This window comes from Mytilus galloprovincialis, chromosome 1 (genome assembly GCF_965363235.1).
Source record: "Mytilus galloprovincialis chromosome 1, xbMytGall1.hap1.1, whole genome shotgun sequence".
Lineage (NCBI taxonomy): Eukaryota > Metazoa > Mollusca > Bivalvia > Mytilida > Mytilidae > Mytilus > Mytilus galloprovincialis.
Window position 1 is genome coordinate 20,295,049 of NC_134838.1, and position 24,186 is coordinate 20,319,234.

A 24,186-nucleotide genomic window follows, 5' to 3' on the forward strand; every position below is an offset into this window, starting at 1 on the left:
TCTAAGCCTAACCCTACTATTTCTTCTCATCTTCAAGCTATGGGTGACTTAGTACTTTTTTTAGCCATCAAGTAATTAGAATAATTTAATTAAATTTTTCTAAAGCTTGGTCCAGTTGTACTTTAATATTTCAGACAATGAGACCTCATCTAAGCCTAACCCTACTATTTCTTCTCATCTTCGAGCTATGGGTGACTTTGTACTTTTTTAGCCATCAAGTAATCAAATTTATAAGTTTTCTTCAGCTGAGTCCACATGTACTAATATATTTCAGACAACGAAACCACATCTAATTCTAACCCTAATAATTCTTCTCATCTTTAAAAATTCTGTCATACCCTGTGAATGACTTGTACATTTTTTAGCCATTGAGTCTATTACAACTGAAACAGCTAATATTAGATCCCTGCATTTGCTTCTATTGTCTTAAACAGACCTCATTAAAAGACACTTATTTACCTGTTAATGAAATGGTAAATAGATATTCTTTAATTATGCATATTGTATTACCTACGTACAGAATTTAATTAATGACAAAACTGTTTAATGAATTACAACCTATAAAAACGTGGAACAAGTCATCACATGGTACATCTGTCAAGAAGTCTTGTACAAAAGGGAGTTGGTCCACAAAAAGAATATTTGTGTTTTGACAGCGATAACTCTGTTATTATGAATTGTATTTTAATGAATTAGTTACAGTACACACCTTTTTGAAACAATTCCATTTCAACATGGTGACACTGGTGCACTATGGCAATCCAGAGTTCCTTGATCATTTGGCCTCTAATGGAGAGTAACAACATACTCAATCATATCAAATCGTTTCTTTTATATTAAGCGCTAAAGCAGATTTGCAGGTATTTCTATGTCCCGTACTCTGTATGAGAGTTAAGGAATTGGAGGGAGATGATTTTTTTGTCTATTTCTCCTATACCAGTATACTATTTGAAAAGTCTTTGTAGAACGCTAATAATAACTAGCAGTGCATGAATTCCACTAATTGTGTATAGATTATAAAGATCCAGTATGAAAAATTACATAATAATAATATTGAATTTGAGTATATGAAAAGGCCTTTTGTTTATTTACCAATTTATCAATAAGACATGAGTAAGACTATTGTATTTTTGAGATTTGACTACCGGCAAAATATTTAAATGCTGATCAGTATGAATGAAGATATTCATACAACAAGAATACGTCCATTGTACACGGATGCCCCACTCACACTATCATTTTCTATTTCAGTTGAAAATGGGGTAAAAACTCTAATTTGGCATTAAAATTTGAAAAATTATATCGAAGGGAACATGTGTACTAAGTTTCAAGTTGATTGAAGTTGAAATTAAACTTCAAATTCATCAAAAACTGCCATGACCAAAAACTTCAACCTGAAGTAATACAGACGAACGAAATAACTGATTGAGAGATAAAGAACAGACAGACAAACTAACAAACAAACTAACAGACAGACGCACAGACCAAAAACCATTATGCTGCTAAGTGGGGCAAACAAATGTCGTTGTAAAATTTCAAACTATCGACAAACAGGAAGTTGATACATGGTACATGTAAAAAATTCTTACATGCTGCAACTCAACTTTATAAAGCTGCAAACAAAATTTTTAAATATTCCCTTCAATAGTATCCGAGAAACCTTCATTGTAATATTCAAACAATTGGCGAACATGAAAATTTTCTGAAAAATTATGACACACGGACAAAACAATGACTATGATATATGGTACCATAAATTTTGATGCTTTATACACCACAAGCTCAAACAATGCAAGCCATACAGGCTTGGAACATGATATAAACATTCCCTGTATTTTTTTCAGTCAACTGATGACTGTACATTACACCTGCTTTCGGCTAAGTCAATGTCAAGCTGGCAAACAACAGCTGATCAGTGTTACACATAGTATTTATTGATCCTTAGACTCGTATGATGTTTTGAAAAACAAAGTTCATATGTGATTTTAACATATGTTGATGTTTATGAACTATTGGCAAATGTTGAGAGATAGGGCAAGACTTGATTGGTCAATAAAACTTTGAAGTTTACAGTTTTAACAGGAATGAGAAGTCATTTCTATGTCGGTCACTATTTATGATGTCTTTGACTTTCGGTATCTATGACATCAGGAAACACGAGGTCAATTCTATGTCCTGTCAGGGAAAACCCAATTTCTATCATGTGTCTCTGACTGAATACTTATCTTATTGAATTAGGAAATACTGAAAATAACCTTGCTAGACAATGATAGAGCAAACTATATACCGTCTTGTCATCAAATTCAACAATGTAGAACTGTCTTATCTTCTTGACGTACTTTAACATTCTTAAAATAGGGCTGTCTAATTTGAATCACAGTTTAAACAGACCATTATACAGAGCCAAACCAGGAAAGGCAAAATGTTCTTACCACCTCTACATTTTAATCTTATTAACTATAATATAATATTGGAAATTCAATCGGATGCTGAGATGCCATGATTTTCCCCCATAGGTCTTTATTTATAATGAATAATCTCATAACTGCCATTATAAAACTATAACTGTGTGGAATATATGTTTTAATAAATCATAATTGTATTGTATAATGGTCTGTATTTGATCCTTGACTATATATATATGTGTTATGTGGCCTACGATTAGGAAAATAAAAGCATTGTATTTATATTTGCATAGCCTGCGCATAAATTCTGCTTGGAGTTTTAAATATTTGCAGATTATATGAAGTCCAACTGCCTTTCCAAAATTGGATTTTTATATACTAATGTTTCCATACTTTGGAAAGCAGACATTCATTCATTTCAAACATTCCTCAATATTACTAATTTCAACAAAATTAATATAGAACATTCAATAAAGTTACCAGAACAAAGTTAAGACCACTTCAAATTTCGATACTTTCAATCATACTAATAAAATATTATATAACAAGTTAACAAACACAATGCTCTAACATTAATGAAAACAGCAATATTATTTATGATCAATTTCTGATTATAACAAGGAAAACAATATACATATTTATGAGTTTACTGAGTTTGTTGTCTTTTCTTGACAGGACAATAACCTGTTTTTGATGCTTTTCCAACAGCTTAAGCATACTAATGCACAGCATGAAGGATCTTTTTTTATTTTAGTATTCAAAGTTCTTTGTCCTCTTACACATTAGATATGGTAACTGTTGGTAAAGAAACTTTAGCCACAACAAAATTACAGTAATTTTAGAAATTTGATATTTTTATTTCCTCTTCAATATATAATTAGTCAAACTACTGTTACTCCATACCAAAGCACTAATTAATCAATTCACCTTCCAAATAGTTCTACTTTTTAGGTTGAACTTCAATTAAAAACAGCGTGTTTAAGAAACTGTATATTCTATTTACTATCCAGTTGAAATAATCCTATGGAGCAAATAAACAAATATTTGAATTACAATTTACAGGTTGAAGGATCACCTGCAGTGCAGTCCCTTTGAGCCAATCCTAGTGTTTAAGATTTATCCTTTTTACCCAATTAATTTTTCATGGAAGGTATAAATCGTGCTAGAATATGTAATACATATCCAAATCAGCTGAATTTATCCAATTATCTATCATCACCACTTACTATTACATATACCTAGCATTCATTAGTGAATTGTGGAACTTTGATAACAATAATTTATGGAATAAGTGGTACTAAGTTGAAGAGTCAGGATGAAAGCTTCCTTTCAGTTATTGATCTTCAAAGTTGCATTGCTTATCATGCTTTTAAAGCTTTAATTTAGTCGCAAATGATACCTATTATTTTTAAAAAAATTAGCTACACAAAAGTATTGTTGACACAAATGAGTTGTTGCACAAAAACACATGTTTTGGCTCAAGCAGACACGTGGCTTATCAAGATTTAACAAGATGATTCCCAGACTTTCTTCACAAGACTTGATTAGAATCGAATCTTCTTTAGTGCATTGAATGGTTGAGACAAAGATTTGAGCATCAGCAGCAACAATGAATGTGAAAACTCAGACAACCTCAGTCTATGGATCTGTCATCACCTTCATCAATAGATAAATTTCTAATACACTTAAATTAGTTTAAAATATACATGTATAAAACATTGAAACTGTTTGGTTGTGAAATGGTGGCCAAATCATCAAGGATTATTCTGATAAACCCATAGCTGAAATTTGCCATCTATATCTGGCTTTGAAAGGGGAGTGAACTTTGGACCAGTTTATGTCCATTCCATATCTTTTTTGATAAATCACTAACCTATCATGAATAAAATGTATTGACAACTTATAATCAGCATTTAGAAATCATGTCCAAATAATAGATCTAAATTTTACTAGTACATAGAGGTTGGTTTGAGGTTTTATAAATGTTAATACAAATGGTAGATAGTAACCACCTTTATTGTAAAAACATCATGAAATGGGCTAAAACAGCCTTGAAATGTCAGAAATATTGATGTGCAGTTAATTGATTGCTTTCAGGAAATATGACATTAAAATATCAATTATGTGAAATTGATCTATGTCAAGTTATAATAAATTATAAATGATTTTTATAGATCATGATTTTCAAATCTATAAATATAAAAGTAAGGAGATGTTGTATGATTGCCAATGAGACAACTATCCATCAATATTAGTATTCCTCACTACAGGGAAAGAAGTATTTGGTTATCATTAGCAGACAGGTTTCTTACATGTAAGCTGCAACTGATGACTATGCCTAAGTAAAAGAGCTAGTAAAATTCTGCTCTATCTTATGTGTCAAACCCTAATTTAGGATCTATACTATTAAACGAGAAGACCTCATTTTTGGTGTCGCTTCTCCTTCTTTCACAAGAAATTGATCATCATGCCTCTGTGTCCTATAGGTAACATGTATAGTCACATTTGTCATCCATTCTTATGATAATTAAGTTTGGGTTATTTTGGGATAAAAAACGAAAAAGAATGCGTCCGGATATTTTCCCGTCATTGGACAAAACTTTAAGTCAGATAAGACTTCCGGTTTATGTTTTTCTGTACTTCGAACATACAAAGACTATGAAATAAAGTATATGAATTTGCTTTCTGCTATCATTTTGAGTTCTAGCATGTATCATCCTTGCTTAACGTTTTTCAGTTTGGGTTATTTTGAGAGGAAAACGAAAATGAATAATATTTGCTATTTACTATCAATTAGTTTACAGTGGCGGATCCAGAACTTTTCATATAAGTACCTTTGACTTTTGATACCTCTCCTGAAATTCTCTGTATGGAGTAATTAAAGTATATAATGCATGTTCATAGAGTACAGAAAAACAGAAGGTATAAAAATCTGTATTTGGAAAATAGGAGGAGGGCAAAAAAATGTGCCCAGTCCCTAAGTACCTTTGAATTTTGATACCTCTCCTGGAATTCTCCAGTCAGTTTTTTTTTTACAGTTTACATACGCTCTATTTCCCCGCAATTTCGCGGGTGTGTTCTAGTAATTTTTAAAGATAACATCATAAAGAATGTTGGTAGTCAGTTTCCTTTTGGTGTGACAGGTTAACTACCCTAAAACTTATATTTAAGCAGACATACAAACTTTAACTACCCTAAAACTTAACTTTAAGCAGACATACAAACTTTAACTACCCTTAAACTTAACTTTAAGCAGACATACAGACACTCAGACAGACAGACAGTCCGACAGATACCTAATCTCTATTTTCAGAAGAGGGTGTTTAAATAAGTTTGGTCCAGTAGTTTCTGAAAAGAAACTGTAACCATCAAATGATACAATGATACAAAAGTGACCTGACAGAAGATAAGAAAGTAGTTTTACAAGGGCTGTCTCAGTACTCGCCTTGAAGCTTCCAATTTTGTATGCAGTGGGCATTAACAATTTTTCTTTTATAGCGAACCCTATCATAGTTTTCCATAGATTCACCTGCAAGTTACCTGTCCATTTAAACTTTTGTAAGTTCTATTGTCCCATTGAACAAATACAACAGGTATTGTTCTCTGTATAGTTTATTTGATGGGACCTTTAAATTTCTTCCAAGAGAAATCTATCACTCATTGATTAATTTACCTGAGTAAAAAAAAATTCTTCCAAATAAATGAAAATACACTTGTAATTGTTCAATATACCCTGGTTGTTGTTTTTTATTCTTCATTCAAAACTGAGGTTTTGTTATGTTTTCATGAAAGGATGTCAATAGTGTATTTATTAGGACAGAAATCAATATAATAGATGCCCAAGGTGTATGTATGTGTGTTTTTTGTTTATTTTTCAAATTCTGTAAACCAACTTATTTTCACAAATAGTTATTCATCTCAACTTATTCCTAATATGTTGATTTCTCAGCTATGTATCTGAATAGATTAATAATTTTCTTGCTGTTTTTATGTAAGGGAAGACCAAATAGTAACATTTGTACAATGATTTATTTGTACTCTTATAATAAGACATAAAACCACAAAATTGCTTGCAAAAATTAGTTGGTTTACATATTTGCATATTTTTTTTCTATTTGTATTTCTTTCAGCTGGATTGCAATAAATAAATAGGGGTAAATGCAGTGTAAAATTAGGAATCTTTTGTTAATAAGTGATTCCAAATCTTCAAACACTTTATGGAAGTTTTGCCATTGTAATAATGAATATTACATTTCTTATGAAGTTATTGTGTACAGATTGAAAATTTAGTCTTAGAAACATGATTTTTTTATTAGTTGTTAGTGTCTTTGAACTAACTGTCAGTTAATTGCAAGTACTCTCAGATCTGTTTTTAGTGTCTTTTTGTTGTTTTGATGTACATTAGTACCAGGCCACATCCACTTGTATTTTTGTTAATCTGATGAGTAAAGCCTTTTCAACTGATTTTAATAGTTTGTTCTTATGTTGTACTGTTATACCACTATCACAGGTTAGCGGAGGGTTGGGATCCTGCTATCATGTTTAACCCCGCCACATTATGTATGTATGTGCCTGTCCCAAGTCAGGAACCTGTAATTCAGTGGTTGTCGTTTGATTATGTGTTACATATTTGTTCTTTGTTAATTTTTTTTATAAAATGAGGCCAGTAATTTTCTCATTTGAATTGATTTACATTGTCATTTCAGGGCCTTTTTTAGCCAATTATGCGGTATGGGCTTTTATCATTGTTGAAGGCCACATGGTTACTTATAATTGTTAATTTATGTGTCATTTTGGTCTCTTTTGGAGAGTTGCCTCATTGGTAATCATACCACATCTTCTTTTTTATATTATAAATAGTGAAAGCAGTTTGGTCATAATTCAGCAGAGTTATGTGGGTTTTTTCCCTAGTTTTGTTGAAATGGATATTGTCCCATATGCTTTCATTTACATTTACCTCTTATTTATAGTTAAATCAAAGAAAATATATGAATATAAAACCAATATAGCCAACAAATTTATTAACTTTATAATAACTTTTTCTGTGTCATAGAGTTTGAATGCATGTCACTTAGCAAAGACTAGTACGGTATACATCAAACTTTTTACTTTTATCACTTAAACTTCCTAAATATTTTCCACTGAAATTTTCATCACAATCACTGAAGCTAGATATATAAAGTGTCTCAAGTTACAATACTCCACAGGTATTTATGGAAGTTTTTAGTATATCCACAAAGTGCAAATCAGCACCATATAATTCTTACAAACTAATGAATATGTCTTCGTTTGTTGCCAGCTAACAAGCACTAGTTTAACAAAATGACTTAAGAGTTATCTCCACTTAGAATTAATCACTAATATTTTTACATCAAACTTCTGTTGAATAAAAGTCAAACTTTGTATAAAACAAATAAAAGTTACATAGGTGGTGATCCTTTAGGTAGTGGTGGATTGGTTGGTGGTGGTGAAGTTGGCATTGGAGGTTGTTGTTGAGGCTGTTGAGGCTGTTGGGGATACTGATATTGATAGTAAGGATTGTAGTAGCCCATTTGAGGATATCCGTAAGGCATAAATGGATACATATAATTTGGTTGATATAGACTAGATTGTGCAGACATTGTTTGATCAGATGAAACTGGACGGGTTATGGTACAAGTGGTAACTGGAATTACTATATCAGTTGTTGTTTTCTTAGGACTTGCACATCTAGTTTTGGCAGATGCATGTGTGGCATTACTATTATCATCAAAAATATTATATGACGACCTTCTTTTAAGTGTGCTGACAATTCCAAGTGCTTTAGGGAGTTCCACATTATCCTCTTTTGGGTCATGTTGTGGGATTTTACAGTTGTAAAATTCTTTGAGTGTTATTAAATCTCTCATTAATAAGTTTGTGCACAGGGAATATTTCATTGGATTGATGGCTTTCAACCTAAGTTTCATAAGGTGCATAAACGAGGACTGAGACCTCTCTGCAAATATATCCATTTGCTCTTTTTCATTTTTGACCTCTGTTATATCACGATTTAATTCTTTGATTTCTTTTTCCATCTCTTTTTTCATTCTGCTGACCTCTGGTTTGTGTTTGTCTCTTCTTCCACAATACTCCCATGAGGTACATTGTTCTTTCATACAATGGGATCTGTCCTTATTTCCATCCGACTTATGGCCTCGAACATGACAAATTGAACATGTCTGGGTTTTATAAGGCCCTTCAGGCTCAGGTAATGGGATAAATTTTTCAATTTCTTTCTGAGCTGCAACAGCTTTCCCTAATTTGTCATTTAATTCTTTCAGTTTATCAACCTGTTTCCCTTGTATCTTTGATAGACTTCCTTTCTCTTCATCTCCTCTGCATGGTTCTTTGTTATCACTGAAATTATCATAGGGTTTTGCGCTGGTAGCAGTTTTCAAATTTTTAACTGCAGCTTCAATCTTTCTCCTATGACCTAGGGGCATACTTTCATGTGGGAACATGGTTAACAGGTCTTCTTTGGTCTCCATTGTGCAGATAGTTTCAACATCTGTAAATCCATGATCATTAAATGTGGCAGAGTACTTCTTATAATCAGGACCAAGTTGTAAGAAAAAGTCTTCAGAAGTCATGTCGAAACTCATTATTACCAAAAATGGCTCTTACTTTCCAAGAGAACAAATTTACTAATGCCAATTTTTTGTTTAGACTTGGTATATTAAAAATAAACTGGAAGAATCAAATGAAAGATGGGGGTGTTTTCATAGTATGTGTATGTATAGATTCTTATGAAGGTAAATGATTTTTACCTATCTTCACCTGTAAAATGGAACAAACTTTAGAACAGGTTTACAATACCATCATCTTCTTCTACTGTACACAATCAGTTAAAATTCATGCTACTTGCATGAAATTTAAGAATGGATTTTAAAGAAAAACAAGAGAGGCCATATGTAGGGAAAAAAATACCTGAAATCGAAATAACTAGAATTAAAAGAATGCATCAATCTGGATTAACCTTTTCTGATATTTCCAAGCAGACTGGTATATGTCAAAAAACTATTAGTAAATACATTTGTGGTGTTGAAAGTAGATATAAAGTAAAGCAGCCTAAAAGAGACATCATGACCGAAGAAGTGTTAAAAAGTGTGGAATTTTTTAAATATTCAAAACCATCTTTAACTTATTCTGAAATAAGGAACAAACTGGTTGTAAATGGTGTTTGCAATCAACAGAATGTTCCATCTACCAAATACCTTTCTCATTCTTGTGTACATGAACTTGGATACTCATATAAAAAATTGGAGACTTTACCTGTTGAAACTCAAAAAGATGATATCCAGCTCCAATTTGATAACTTTGTTGAATTTATAAGCCAGAAAAATCCAAGTACTTTACATTTTTTTGATGAAAGTGGTGTAATAAAAACATCTGGCAATAGAAATTATGGAACTTCAGTCAAAGGTTCTAGAGCATTTGAATTACAAAGATATGCTTCAAATGCAAACTATACAATTAATCTGTTGCATTCAAGATTTGGTGTGGACTATTTCAATGTTATTGATGGATCATCTAACAGTTTGGAACTTATTAATTTTTTTGCTGAGGCTATTGATATCAATAATGATAAACTAGCTAATGGACATCAACCCCTGTTTGTGCCTGGAGACACAATCATTATGGACAATTGTGCTTTTCATCATTCACGTATAGTCAACACTAACTTACCTCATCTGCTAAGACCAGCTGGAATTACCTTGAAATATCAACCCCCTTACCACCCTCAACTTAATTCTTGTGAATATTGCTTTCACATAATAAAGCAAATATTAAGATCAAACAGTGATTTTACTTTTGACCATACAAGAGCTGCAATATGTGATGCAGTTATAGATGGAATAACGCTTGAAAAATCTGAGAACATTTTTAAACACTGTGGATATATTCATTAAAATTATCTCCCCTGGTTATTGTTGAGTCTGACTGTTCATTTATTATGTAGTTCTTTTGATTCATACAAAGTGCAAATTTTGCATTGGATACATTATTTACACATTACATCAATTTAGATAAAAAAATATTTTAAGAATTACATGATGAATTTGATTAAAAAAACGTAATTTTGCATCTTGAATAATTTTGAAATTTTGAAAATGACTTTAAAATTTATTTCGCAAACTAACTTAACTAAATAATAGCAATCCACACTTGGCTGAGATTCATTCTACTATCATAAATACTGAAGTATGAAAAAACTAATACCACCTTAGACAAGCTAACCCTCCTATAGGTAGGTTAATTATACAAAAGTTTGATTTAGAAATCAACTTTTAATTTTTGAACCAGTGTTTATATTGAAACTATTAAAAAATGTAATATTGATATTGAATAAATACAATGCCACATGCAGTTTTGCAGGAGTTCTTATTTATTATTTGTACATGTATTTTTATCATTGACAGTTCAATTTTTTGTTCAGGTAAATTAATCAATGAGTGATAGATTTCTCTTGGAAGAAATTTAAAGGTCCCATCAAATAAACTATACAGAGAACAATACCTGTTGTATTTGTTCAATGGGACAATAGAACTTACAAAAGTTTAAATGGACAGGTAACTTGCAGGTGAATCTATGGAAAACTATGATAGGGTTCGCTATAAAATAATTCTTTTTAGTGTTCCCAATTCTAATTGTCCTTTCTGACCAGATCAGTCTGAATATCATTCAGATGGTTCTGTAGACAAAAAGAACAAAATGTTTGGAAGCATCAAACATGTCATAACCAAAAGGTTGTAACACATGTATGCATATAACATGTTTCAAATATTTCAGGTTAAGCACAGATTAGATTTATGAAGGTTGTTTTCAGTTATTCAGGTAACAAAACCAATAACATGTTATTACATGTGTTTGTATTTAGTATTAGATGTTAATTTTTACTACACGATTTATATACCAATCTGATTTTTAAGTCAGGTATCAACTTTTCATGGTTTCAAAAAAATGATAATTAAAAATAACATGAACACACATGTATATAATTACGGTCAATTAAAAAAAAATGTAGGCAGGTGATATTGTATCAATAATCATCCATATTTATATCTCATCATCAATGTAGGCTGACTACTAGAATTTCATTTATTATTACTAGTCAGTCATTCTTAAGACAATAAAGTTCATAAATTTATATAGGTCCTGCTTCAAAGAGATAAGGACTGCATCTTACATCACAACCATAAAAGTGACCCCAAGAATAATCAATGGATTAACAATGATACTTGTGCCTTCTCAATCCTTTTTTTCACTGTTGGAAATCAAACAGTTTGAGGTTTGAGAGTCACAGTTAAATATCTCCACACAAAAACACTGACAGCTAGATAAAAATAGATGTGAAGACATTTTATAGTGCTTTGATAGTTACAACCTAAGGCTATAAAAGATCATACAATATTTCAAACATTATGAATCGTTACTTGTTTTTGATTGGTCTCCCGTTCTGACCTTAGATGTACCAGTATTATATGTCTATCTCTTGACCCAAGTCTCAAAAATTTGATAAGGATGACATACTATATAACTAGACTAAAGAATTTTCATAAATAAATGAGAACATTTGTCAATGTTTGTGAAATTCTTTAACCTGCATCTTTGCCATGCTACAATTTTTTTTCACATTAATCCCTTTCAGTTTGGTTAAATTTAGAAGTTTCATAGAAGATGATGACATGAAAAGTTTAAGACAATTGAATTAAATGCAAGACAACAGATTCAATGATGACAATAGCTCGATAGGTAAACTTTTTCCAGGTGAGCAAAGAATAGATATTAGAAGATGTGGTATAAGACTATTAATGCCAATGAGACAACTCTCCATCCAAGTCACAATGTGTTAAAGTAAACAATTAATGGTCAAAGTACAGTCAAAGAAGCACATAAAATGCAAAAAAAATACCATTTACAGAAAGTTAACACCAGACACTGTCTAATAAATTTAAATGTATAAAAATAAGAAGGTGTGTTATAACTTTCAAAGAGAAAACCGTCCAACAGAGACCAAATGACGAAGATACAAGCAAATATAGGTCATCTTCCAGCCTTCAACTATGGACAAAAGGTACATTCTTGTTCACTTGTAGTATGAGTGTGATCTACTGCTTAATTTATGACAATCAAATATTTGTTCAGTTAATAAGAAACAGCAAAGAACAGATGGAAAAGAATACATCCTACTTGATAAATCACCTTCCTGAATTTATCATATCAAATGTACTTTTAACAGGAATAGTTCAAATATTTAACAACCCAACAGACCCAAATATTTAACAACCCTATTGACATATCATTCATGTGGTGTAAATTTCAAGAAACAACTACATCTAGTCACCAAAATTTTGAATGATGTCCACCCCACCCCTGTATGCAGCTACATTTATGGTATACATGCATGTACACCATACATGTAGCTGCCTTTTACATGTCCCACTCCTAATGTTGCCTAATCTGGACACCCTCCATATTGGACACCCTGGATCAGCATTTCATTCCTGACATGAGACAGGCATGGAATCCTTTTTTTTAAATCTTACTTTCCCAATTTCAGTCTTAATCAGTGAACTAACAAAAGCTTTTTAAGAGTATATATACATTGAAGAAAGACTGAGCTCTAGAATAACTGCCTAACAGAAAACTTGATCACAAGTACAAACAAAACAATAATAGACACAATTTTACTGCATCAAAGAAAGCTTGTAGTTACTGAAAGCAAACTCGTTTGAATTGTTTTACATTTGTCATTTCAGGGCCTTTAATAGCTAACTATGCAGTATAGGCTTTGCTCATTTTTGAAGGCCATACAGTTATCTGTAGTTGTTAATTTCTGTGTCATTTGGTCTCTTGTGAAGAGTTGTCTCATTGGCAATCATACCACATCTTTTTTTTTTATATCCAAGTACATATGTTCTTAATATCCTGTTGATTTAATTTACCCTTAAGTAAGCAGGGGCGGATGCAGGAATTTTCGAAAGGGGGGGTGCTAACCCAGGTAACCCAGGGCAAAGGGGGGGTGCAAAACATATGTCCCGATACAAATGCATTGATCGGCATTGGAACCCCCCCCCTCCCCCCTGGATCCGCCACTGAGTAAGTCTGTATAATTTGAGCTGTATTAACATGATTCTTTAAATGTTTACTTTAAAAATATCTGTCTTCAAAATTCAAGAAAAATTATAATTCACTTTAAAATAAACAAATTAACTAGAAAAAAAATAGTTCAAATATTTTGACATTGGAGTGTCAATGAAGGAAACAGTTGTAATTTCATGGTCAGATGGACAAACACCTAACACAAATGACAGAAAACACTAATTAATTCTTGTTTGTATGTACTGTCTAGGTGTGAAATAATGTCAATACATCAAAGGGAACAAACAACTTAACCTTGACCTTTTCTTGGTATTAAAACAGCCAAGGTACTTTTATATAAAAATAAGAAGATGTGGTATGCTTGCCAATGAGACAAATCTCTACCAAAGACTAAATGACGTAGAAGTTAGCAACTTGATGTCTATCACTGTCATCAACACTGAATTTAATAATATATAATATTTTCTGTTTCATAATAAAACTGTAACTATTTCTGTATCTTATTTACATGGTAAAAATAAGCAGCTATGTCAGTAATTGTTTTCATTAATGAAATCCTTGACCATATAATTTTTTTTAAGCAAAGAGACTTTGTATTCTAAATTTAGTAACAAATAAATAGTTGGTTGATTGATATTGTCTCCTACCTTTATGGTTGGAACATTTACTTATTACAGTTCTACTTATTTATTGTGATAATCTGTAAAACAACTCAAAATCAAATTCATAGAGCCTTTAAAAAAATAAGGCTACAAGGACCCTCTGTTGTAAACATTTTGATAGTTACAGAGTAGAAATGAATCTCACTGCAGGACAAGGTTTCAACTTTAAATCATTCCCAATTCCCTGTATATAAACACATTCAGAACATGTTTTCAATGTTTAAAAGAACATAACCCCCACCCCTATCCAAAAGACATAAAATTAAATTTTTCAATAATGCTTCAATACATTTTGTAAACCCATGTAACTAATTTTTAACCTTCTGAATTGGATATTTGTTACCTAAGCAGTAATAAACAGCTGCACCATGAGCGCATGATACGCCCGACGTCTTGTGTGGAAGTTTTATGCAATAATCATAAATAGTTTCTGAGAAAGTTTTAAGCAATAACCATATATTGTTTTTGAGACATGGCGGGACATGTGAAACCCCCAACCCTCTTTCTTTTTTACAAAAAACTAAATATCACTAAAATAAAATTCTGAATCAAAACCAAAAAGTATACAGATCTTTAGATTAATATAACAAAGAAGTGTGTAAAGTTTTAAGCAATAATCATAAATTGTTTTTGAGATACGGCACGACATGTAAAAAAACCCTCCCCCTTTTTTACAAAATACTCAATAACTCAAAAATGAAATTTTGAATCATCACCAAAAAGTATACAAATCTTTAGATTAATATAACAAAGACATGTGTAAAGTTTTAAGCAATAATCATAAATCGTTTTTGAGATATGGTGCGACATGTAAAAAAAACCTCCCCCTTTTTAACAAAATACTCAATAACTCAAAAATAAAATTTTGAATCATCACCAAAAAGTATACAGATATTAAAATTAATATAACTAAGAAGTGTTTAAAGTTTTAAGCCATAATCAAGAATCGTTTTTGAGATACGATGCGACATGTGAAAAAAACACCCCCTTGTTTTAGTTACAAAGTGCCGTAACTCAAAAAGTTTTTATCTTATTTTCACCAAAAAGTATACAGATCATTTGACCATCATAAAAAACAACTGTGTTAAGTTTCATGAAATTTGGATAAGTCATTCTCAAGTTACGGTGCGACATGTTTACGCCGGACAGACAGACAGACGGTACGAGACGGACGGACACCGGACATTTGTATACCATAATACGTCCCGTAAAAATTTTGACGGGCGTATAAAAACATGAACAATGTTTTATGCCCTTGTTTGTGATTTCTGTCAAATTGTGATTTGTCAAATAGTCATAAATATACCAGAAACATATTCATAGCTGTCACTTTTAGACATATTAAATGAATATTTTTTTAACAGTGGGCAAACACTCACCTTGCTCTTAATTACAATAAAAGTAAATTAATTACAAATTTTTCAGATGTTATTTTTCATGCATTATGATTTTGACAGAGGATTTTTTTATATCATTTCAATCAAATTATCATATAAACAAGAAGATGTATATATGAGTGCCAATGAGAAAAATGTCCACTCAAGTCACAATTAATTTTTTTTTTAACAATTACAGGTCTAAGTATGGCCTTCAACATCAAGCCTAGCAAGCAAAAAATGGCCCCAAAATGACTAGTGTAAAACCATTCAAACAGGAAAACCAGTGGTCTAATCTATATAAAAAATGAGAAATGAGAAACACTTATGAACCACAACAAACAACAACCACTGATATTACAAATATCACATGCATATTCAGGATATGTCACTTGACTATACCTGCATTATAATAGTCTATAAAAGTCAACATGCTCGCTTACAGGGTAACAGTTGGTAGTTAACATTACTAGAAACATTATTCAGTCTATATGTATAAAGCCATCTGTCTTTGCTTCTACTCCAAAATGCTTCGTGTATATCTAGGAAGAAGCTAATACCACTTTTAAGGCCTCAGTTTAACAAAGCTGAGGATCAAACTAACATACTTGAGGACTAGAGACAATCATGATACTATGGTTAGATGAATTACTACAAATTCTTATAAACTACACAAGTTACAACCTATTGTAATCCTATGACCTTAAGGCATTGTGAAACGTGATGCATACCAAAGGAGGAAACAGGTCACATTTTAATATTAATTGACAAAATCGACTGTACAAAAAATCTTAAAGTGTTTTGGAATGTATATATTTGCAATGGCAAGGTTAAAGCTGACAAACATTATGACCGATACATAAAAATTCAATATCTAGAAACATTAACAAAATAGTGAACACATGCTTTGTTTTATCAAATCATAAGAAGTTTATATTTCCAGTACAAATCTAATACTATTGATAATTTTCTATTTTCAGAATTCTGTTAGCAGTTTTACTTATAACAATAAGGTTGTTATCAACAAAATTCACAACTTATGAACATTCTAAGATACAACTGTTAGATATAATACGGATTACCATTACACATAACTCTTCCAATAGTTTGTATATAATTTCAATAGGGCCTTTTATCATCATCTTACCCTGCTACTGATCTTGTTGCCCTTGGAACTTTATTCCTCCTGAGTTGTACATGTACTATCATTTATTTTTTACTGTGATGCAATGTTTTGATAACAAGCTATTTCAATTATGTTTATGGCATAACATGAGTTACATGTCCCAAAAATGCTACACAATTCTAATAAACTCATCAGAGATACATGGATTACAAAAGACAAATGTTTCTTCTGCAAAAAAATCATCAAAGATGCTCAAATCAAAAAGGTTAAAATAATGCAACAGATCACACCAACCACCAACAACTGATTACCCAAGGTTAGATGGTACATAGCGTTTCAAGTGAGCAACATTCCCTATACTTCTTTTCATCAAGAACATAACCTAATTTGAGTGAGACAAAAATAAATTTGCAGTGTAGTCACCACTGATAATTCACAATAATAAATGCACACATAAATTTCTCAATTTATTTAAAACAAGTTATCCTTAGGCTTGTTATTTGATGGATTAAGATACTGCTATTTTTGTCAAACATATTCACGATCTATCATTTCAAATCGATAGTTTATCAATATATTATATAACTTTTCATCAGAAAACTTTGGTATTCTTCAATTATAAATTATGTACTATTACTATTACCTAATGTTTATCTGCAAAATGTGTATATTATTCTTAACATGCATCGGTATGAATGGCAGGAATTGAACATTATGAAGAGTTGAAACTCTAAAAATATTGTACATGCTTTAATATCTGAGTTTTAAAAAAAAGTATATCTTTGAAGCTTAGGTCAAGGTCAAATGAAATTTGTCAGATGTATTTGTTTCTTTTAATGAATTGATATGCAAACATTGTTAACCATCATGCATAATTTCTCTAATATCTGGAGCTTGACATAGGGTCAAGGTCAAATGACACATCAGCTTTGCACAATTAATTTTGTTATTTAAATCTTTGGTGAATAGTTGGCCCCTTGGCATTCATGTAAAATATCCTTCATTGCATATCAAATTATTGTTGATCTGTTATATACATATACTATGAAACAGTACAAATGTATCTTGAAACTTAAATCCAACCATTAGAAAGTGAAACAAGGTCAGTACCATATGTCAGACAGATACATATTTCTTAATACAATGCATATAACAAATATTGTTGATCTCTCTTGCATAATAGCTAAGAAAACATGAATTTTAAAAACAAAACTAGACCACTTATACCGGTAATTAAGACAGTGAAAATGAGTTCAAGGTCATATGACTAAAAAATACATGAAAAAAAATATCAGTATAACAAATATTCTTGAGCTATCACGCATGTTTTTGAAGGACAGACATAATCTAAAGATCTAACCAGAGCATTGGACCATCAAGAGGAGGCCCAAAAATGCAAGGAAGCATGGATTTATATCATAAAATATACCTCATTATGAGAACTTAAACTGATCACTGGAGTTCAAAATATGGTCAAGGCCATATATGACAAATGACATATTTTACACTTCTAACAACCAATCCACAAAGCAAATAGAACAATGTCAGAACTAAAGTTTCATTTTGTCAGTAACAGATGGTAGGCAGTATATTAAATATAAAAGTTTCATATATGCTAAACCTAATATGGTTTGTAAATATTACCCTCAAAATTAAACATAAACTAATCTACCAGCTGCTATCAGCAATATCTGATCAAACTGCATTATATTTGGTCTAATTATTAGACAAATAAAAATTGATAAAAGTAAAATCTGCCTTGTCACCAATAGGTCAACAAAGCACACTTGCTCTTAAGCAATCTGGTCTACGACCAAAGGGTAGGAGTTTGTGCACAAGGTGCTACCTTTCTTTCACTAATAATATGTGAATATATCCAGAGATACTGTACCATTTACTAGTAGTAAATTACTACGATATAACTCCCCCACCAAAATAATGGCAAAAGCTATACTCCAGACTGTCACTATTAAATCAAACAAAACAACAAGATGTATACATGAGTGGACTAAAATTTGCACATGAAATATATCATTAATATTCAAATGTTGATATTTTTATTTGCCGGTAATGAAAATTAATGATTTCATATATCAAGCCTTGACTTGGACTTTTATCTAATTATTATGCCCTCTAAACAACCTTTTTACTTTGTTTCTAAATAACCTTTTTACATTGTCTCTAATTAAACAAGATATTTCCTCCCATGTTGTCATAATGTAAGGTCGTTACAATGTGTGAAAATGAACTCCCCCATAATTGACCAAACAAGAAGTGCATACTAATAAACAATACACACTGTCACAAACAACTTGGCCTTGACAAAGCTGTAATAGTTGTAAAAGTACTAGATAGACTTGTCAAATGTTGACATCAAAATTGTCATAACATTCATCAAAGCTGTGGTCAGTCCACTAACTACAGAGACATACGCCCTATAGGGACAGGTACTTACAACTTCCTAGATATCATAATTATCAACGACAATTAATAAATACACATCTGACAACATTTGAAGAGTACTGGCACCAACCATTTTATATGTATTTTATCTATACTAACATAACAGGTTTTGGCGGGGGATTTTCTGGCAAATAAAATTATGCCTTAACAGACAAAGTTATTATCCTAATGCAATAAAAAGGTATATTAAGACAAACACTTCTGGAAAAATATGATAATTGATATTCAGTATTTTTCCACATATCATTCCAAACCATTTTTGTTTGACTTTCAGATATAAAGCTAATATAGCATCAATGCATTTTGATTGCAACCACGATCATGTAACACAGTGTGTCTGTCCCTTTGAAGCATAACGCCCAAAACAACATTATTAACCATGCAATTAACAACATATTAGCATTCAAAGGAAGGAAAGAGCCATGTTTCTGAGGAAAAAAAGAAATACTATCTGACACTTAGGGAAACTACAGAGGAATACTTATCATATTTACAATTATTTCTTTGTAAAAGGAAGCAGTATGTATAATTTATGCCCATGATTGACTTATATTTGATTTTAATTAATCAACAAATTTACATCTCTGCATTAATGGCTTGTCACAGCCTTGAAATTATGTAATTATGTATACCACCTATCTATGAAATGTAAAATGACAATTATGTTTTATAGAGTTCCCTTTGTACCTGGAACTACCATATAAGGTCTGTAATGTAAATCAGGTAGACTTGTCTTACAGGTAAATATAGCACAACTGATGTCTTACCTTAATCGTTGTGTCTTTGAAATAGTGGTTGGTTTCCCATAGATTCAAAAGCTGCAAATAATAAAGCAACATTATTTATTAAAGATTTTACAAGACAATCAGTTACTTTAATGCTTTGTAAATAAATGGAAGTTCTATTATCTTCTGAATGTCTTTTTGAGTTCAACCAAATTTACAGCATTTTCAGACATTTTCTTTACAGGAAGTTTATAATTCTAATTCCACAGCACTCAAATGTGTCTGAAAAAAGTTGTCCTTGATGTTTTATTATGCATAGATTTTACTCAATACTGATTTGAGCAACTCGTATATAAACCAAAATCTTGTCAAAAAATTAAAATCACCTAAATTTCTTAAATTCTCTGGCAATTTAACCATTTCTAGACACATTATATACCACAATGTGGCTGCTGATGATCTCAGAAGACGATTGCTTGATTTAAGGGTCATAACCCTTATCAGCGCACTGGATGATGAACTGATCCACCATTCCATCTAAAGCTTTGCACCTAAGGAATGGGTTGGAGCCAGTCACAGGGGCATTAATCGAACGAGTCTTATAAATTCAACAATTTGCTACGAAATTAACCAATTATATTGACAGGAACTTGACCTCAAATGTTGATAATGTAAACACATCACATGATGCACTAGTCTCGTCTAAATTATGAAATCATGTAAACAGAAGGCTGACCACAGGATTTAGACTGTACCTGTTGTTAGTGTAGCAATAAGTGAACACAACAGGGGTCCAGCTTAACTGGATAAAATCAGAAGGTGTAAGAGAAGCTTACAACTTTGTAGAAAGCGGTAGGCCCTCAAAGGGCATTTTTATTCTTAAAAACTCAAAAATTTATTATTATCCATTTCTTGCAAAGGCTTGGACTTTAAAATTCAATAATTTAACTATCTTGATTGAATAATTCAGATAATCCATTGGTTCCATTGTAAGATGTGTGAGTGTTAATTGAAAAAATAAATTCTTACTGAAATTTCAAGTCATAATTTCAATATTTGATTATATTTTACCTTATTCAGTTTATTTTTCCTGCTTTCCTCTAGACCAATGAAAGATTTACAAAATAATGGTATAACAACTTTCTCCAAATTTTCTTTCAGTTCTTCTGCATTCTTTCTTTGGCTATAAAAAAAAAGTTTACGGAATATAGATTTGATACATGTATAACTTGTCTATATCATCAGAGATTAATAACCAATTCATGTTATGTCATTAAAATCTCCATTTCACCTGACTTTTTGACATGATCTTGTATGATGCGTATATAAGACAGAACCTTTTAATTTACATAAATTAAGAGTGAAAAAAATACATATGGAGCTGTACCTCTACGCCATTATTACAAATGTATTCATAAACACTTTGCCTGGCTTAATCTAGAAATATCAAATTCATTCTTTCTGTGAAAAAGAAAGTATCATTAGGACTCATCAGATCCATGTTCAGACTTAACCCGAATAATTTAGTCATTATATTCTGGTGATCTACGATGGCTCCTGGCGTGGGAGAAAATGGAACACAGAGAGGGATTGAATTATTCGAGTAAGATCAGGCTTTTTTCCATTTTCATCCTTCTGTGTGTGGTTTTGAAAATAGATTAAAAGATCAAAAGACTTTTTACAAAGCATGGAAACTCCTTATTCTTCTGAACATAGCTGACCCGTTTCTTCATTTGAAAAGGTTATCAGAGTGAATTTTCCTCATCTAAGACATCCAGATTAGAGTGAATTTTCCTCATTTAAGACATCCAGATTAGGAAATGTAGAAGTGTGCCTTACATTTTGGTTGTCAACAACTTGCTGTTAACAATATTTGGGCATGTGTGTCTTTTTTTATTGAGTGTGGGAAGCGTGAGAATGTATCGGTGTCAAACAGGGTTATGATTTGGGTTAACTAAATAAGATTTGATCTTGAGAAGATTGCATAGAACTTAGTAAAAGTACAAATCTTTTTTATGTTGCTGTCTAAATTTTAACATATATTTTGTTTTTCCAGTTCTAACTGTTGGCTTCCTATATCATATCAAAATCTACATCTACCATTTAGTGATTTACTTGTAAAAAGAAGGTCAAATAAAATTGATTCAACAAATAAGTTGGTATATAGGACTACTGGAAGGATAAAAACTGGTCTATACTGAAACAAATGTTCTAGGTATATACAACTTATAAAATAATGTCAATTTCCTTGTACATTTTACACAAATTTGGAAAAAAAATATCGTCATAAATTTAACAAGGATTGACACAACAACATGTCTTACCAGCTGTAATATTGAAGTCATTTAAAAGGTCACTGAATTCAGGAAATACGGTCAAAATCAAAAGAAAATTTTCTGATCAACATAACTTAACCTAGAAAACATTGTTAACCTGTCATAATTTTTAGAGATACATGCCTATTCGAAAAAATTAAAACTGACTACTGGAGCATAAAAATTAGGTTAAAATGGTCATAAAAATCTCACAGAAAATCCAAATATCAAATGTTGTTGAATTGCTATAGCAAGACCACTGGAATTTTGAAACTGCTGTTTTTATGACATATACTGCTCATGGAAACAGACCTATTGCTGAAAACTTAAAATAAAGTTAAACTCAATACTAGAGCATGATAATGTGTTCAATGTGGATGACAATTACTGACTGACAAGTTCCAAATTTATACACCCTCCATACATATGTTATGTTGGTCACCAATGGTAAATATGGGATACAGATTAATTGTCATTTTTGTTGTAAAAGTTATATTTCAGCCTCCACCTCAATAACTGTCCTTACAAGCAAGACAAACAAGCTAAATTTAGATTTTGAAATTGCCTTGAACATAATGCTTATTATCAGATGAAAAGCAAACTTGTACCTCAGTAAAAAATAACGAAAATTGCATGACTGCATGTACAAATGGGCCTGGTAACATAGTTTTGAATTTATAAAAATGTTGTCTCCTGTATAAATTTTCATATTTTACCACCAAATAAAAATCCTTGAAGTAGATTAATTTTGTTTCTGACACATATATAGTTATTATTGCAGTTTAATGCTTGTATTTGACACAAGTTACATAATTAATCATGTAAAATTATGTCATTTTAGCTAAAATAAAGATTTTAGCATAAATGATAAATCTATTTTTTGTCTTATTTTCAGACTCTTAAAAAAATAGAGAATTTGTATATAAAACACCACTTGCATGCTTTATTTTATATAATTATACATGTATATATATAATATTGATTTAGTCCTGTCAATAATTACAGGGGTGGTCAGGTCAATAACACTCTGGATGACAAATCTGGTATTTTTACTCAACAAATCCTTTAACAGAAATAATTCAACTACTAGTTCAACCAAGAAAATCATTGAATTTAAATTTTTCATACTTTCCGTATGGCTATATGTGATTTATAAAAGAAAAATGTCCAAATTTCCAAATATACAGGTACAAATATACTTAACATTTGAATTGTCCATAACCTTCATTAAAATTCATGTACTGGTATTAGGATAACATATATATTTACATAGCACATTTATTTTTTAGCAACTGACCAGGGTTAATATTGTTGTTGACCAAAGAACTACTAGTTTAATCTCCAATCTCATCACATGGTTAAAAGACTGTGTCAGTGATTGCTATTTTAGGCACTTTTGACTTAATCCATGTAATCTTTAAAAATCTTTGGTCATTAACTGTGCATGTTGCACAATGCAATGAATTTGACAATTAGGTCTCGTTATACAGTAATAAGACTTTCTATTGTTAACAGTTAACATAATATCGTCTTGGGGTAATCATTTTAAAAAGTCCCCTTTTATTCTTACTGTCGGACTCTTACCTAACATTATATATCCTCGTATTCATATAATATCATTTAATGAAAAGTTAAATTTTCTCTGTTACCATTACCTAATGTCATTCAAAGGAGATTATTGTATATATTCATTAACATTTGCTCCTATTTAATCATATTATTTTAAGAATGGACAAAAAGGTTAGACTGTATTGGAATTTTAGTATATTCTACATACAAATAATGTTATATGATAATGAACTTGAAATGATACTTTTTTTTACAATCACTACCCTCGCAATTATTGCAATATATGAACATTAAAATATTTCTAAACTTGAAGTATGTCTTAGGTCAGGTTGAAATGTTTGTTATGAGTTTTGCTCATTGCTGAAGGCTGTACCCATTGTTGTAAACTTGTACATCATTTGGTCTCTTGTAGAGGGTTGCA

At 31.2% G+C, this 24,186-nt stretch overlaps 1 protein-coding gene across 3 annotated transcripts in view; it reads right to left on the reverse strand.

Moving 5' to 3' along the window:
* The window catches only part of LOC143068566 (calcium homeostasis endoplasmic reticulum protein-like), a 78,282-nt gene that overhangs the window by 40,172 nt on the left and 13,924 nt on the right, over positions 1-24,186 (reverse strand). For all 3 annotated transcript variants that reach the window (XM_076242745.1, XM_076242735.1, XM_076242754.1), the window contains exons 7-8: positions 20,953-21,064; positions 19,924-19,974 (exon numbers count right to left, since the gene is read on the reverse strand). In XM_076242745.1, coding sequence (XP_076098860.1) covers positions 19,924-19,974; positions 20,953-21,064 — 163 coding nt within the window. The remainder of the gene's footprint in view (positions 1-19,923; positions 19,975-20,952; positions 21,065-24,186) is intronic.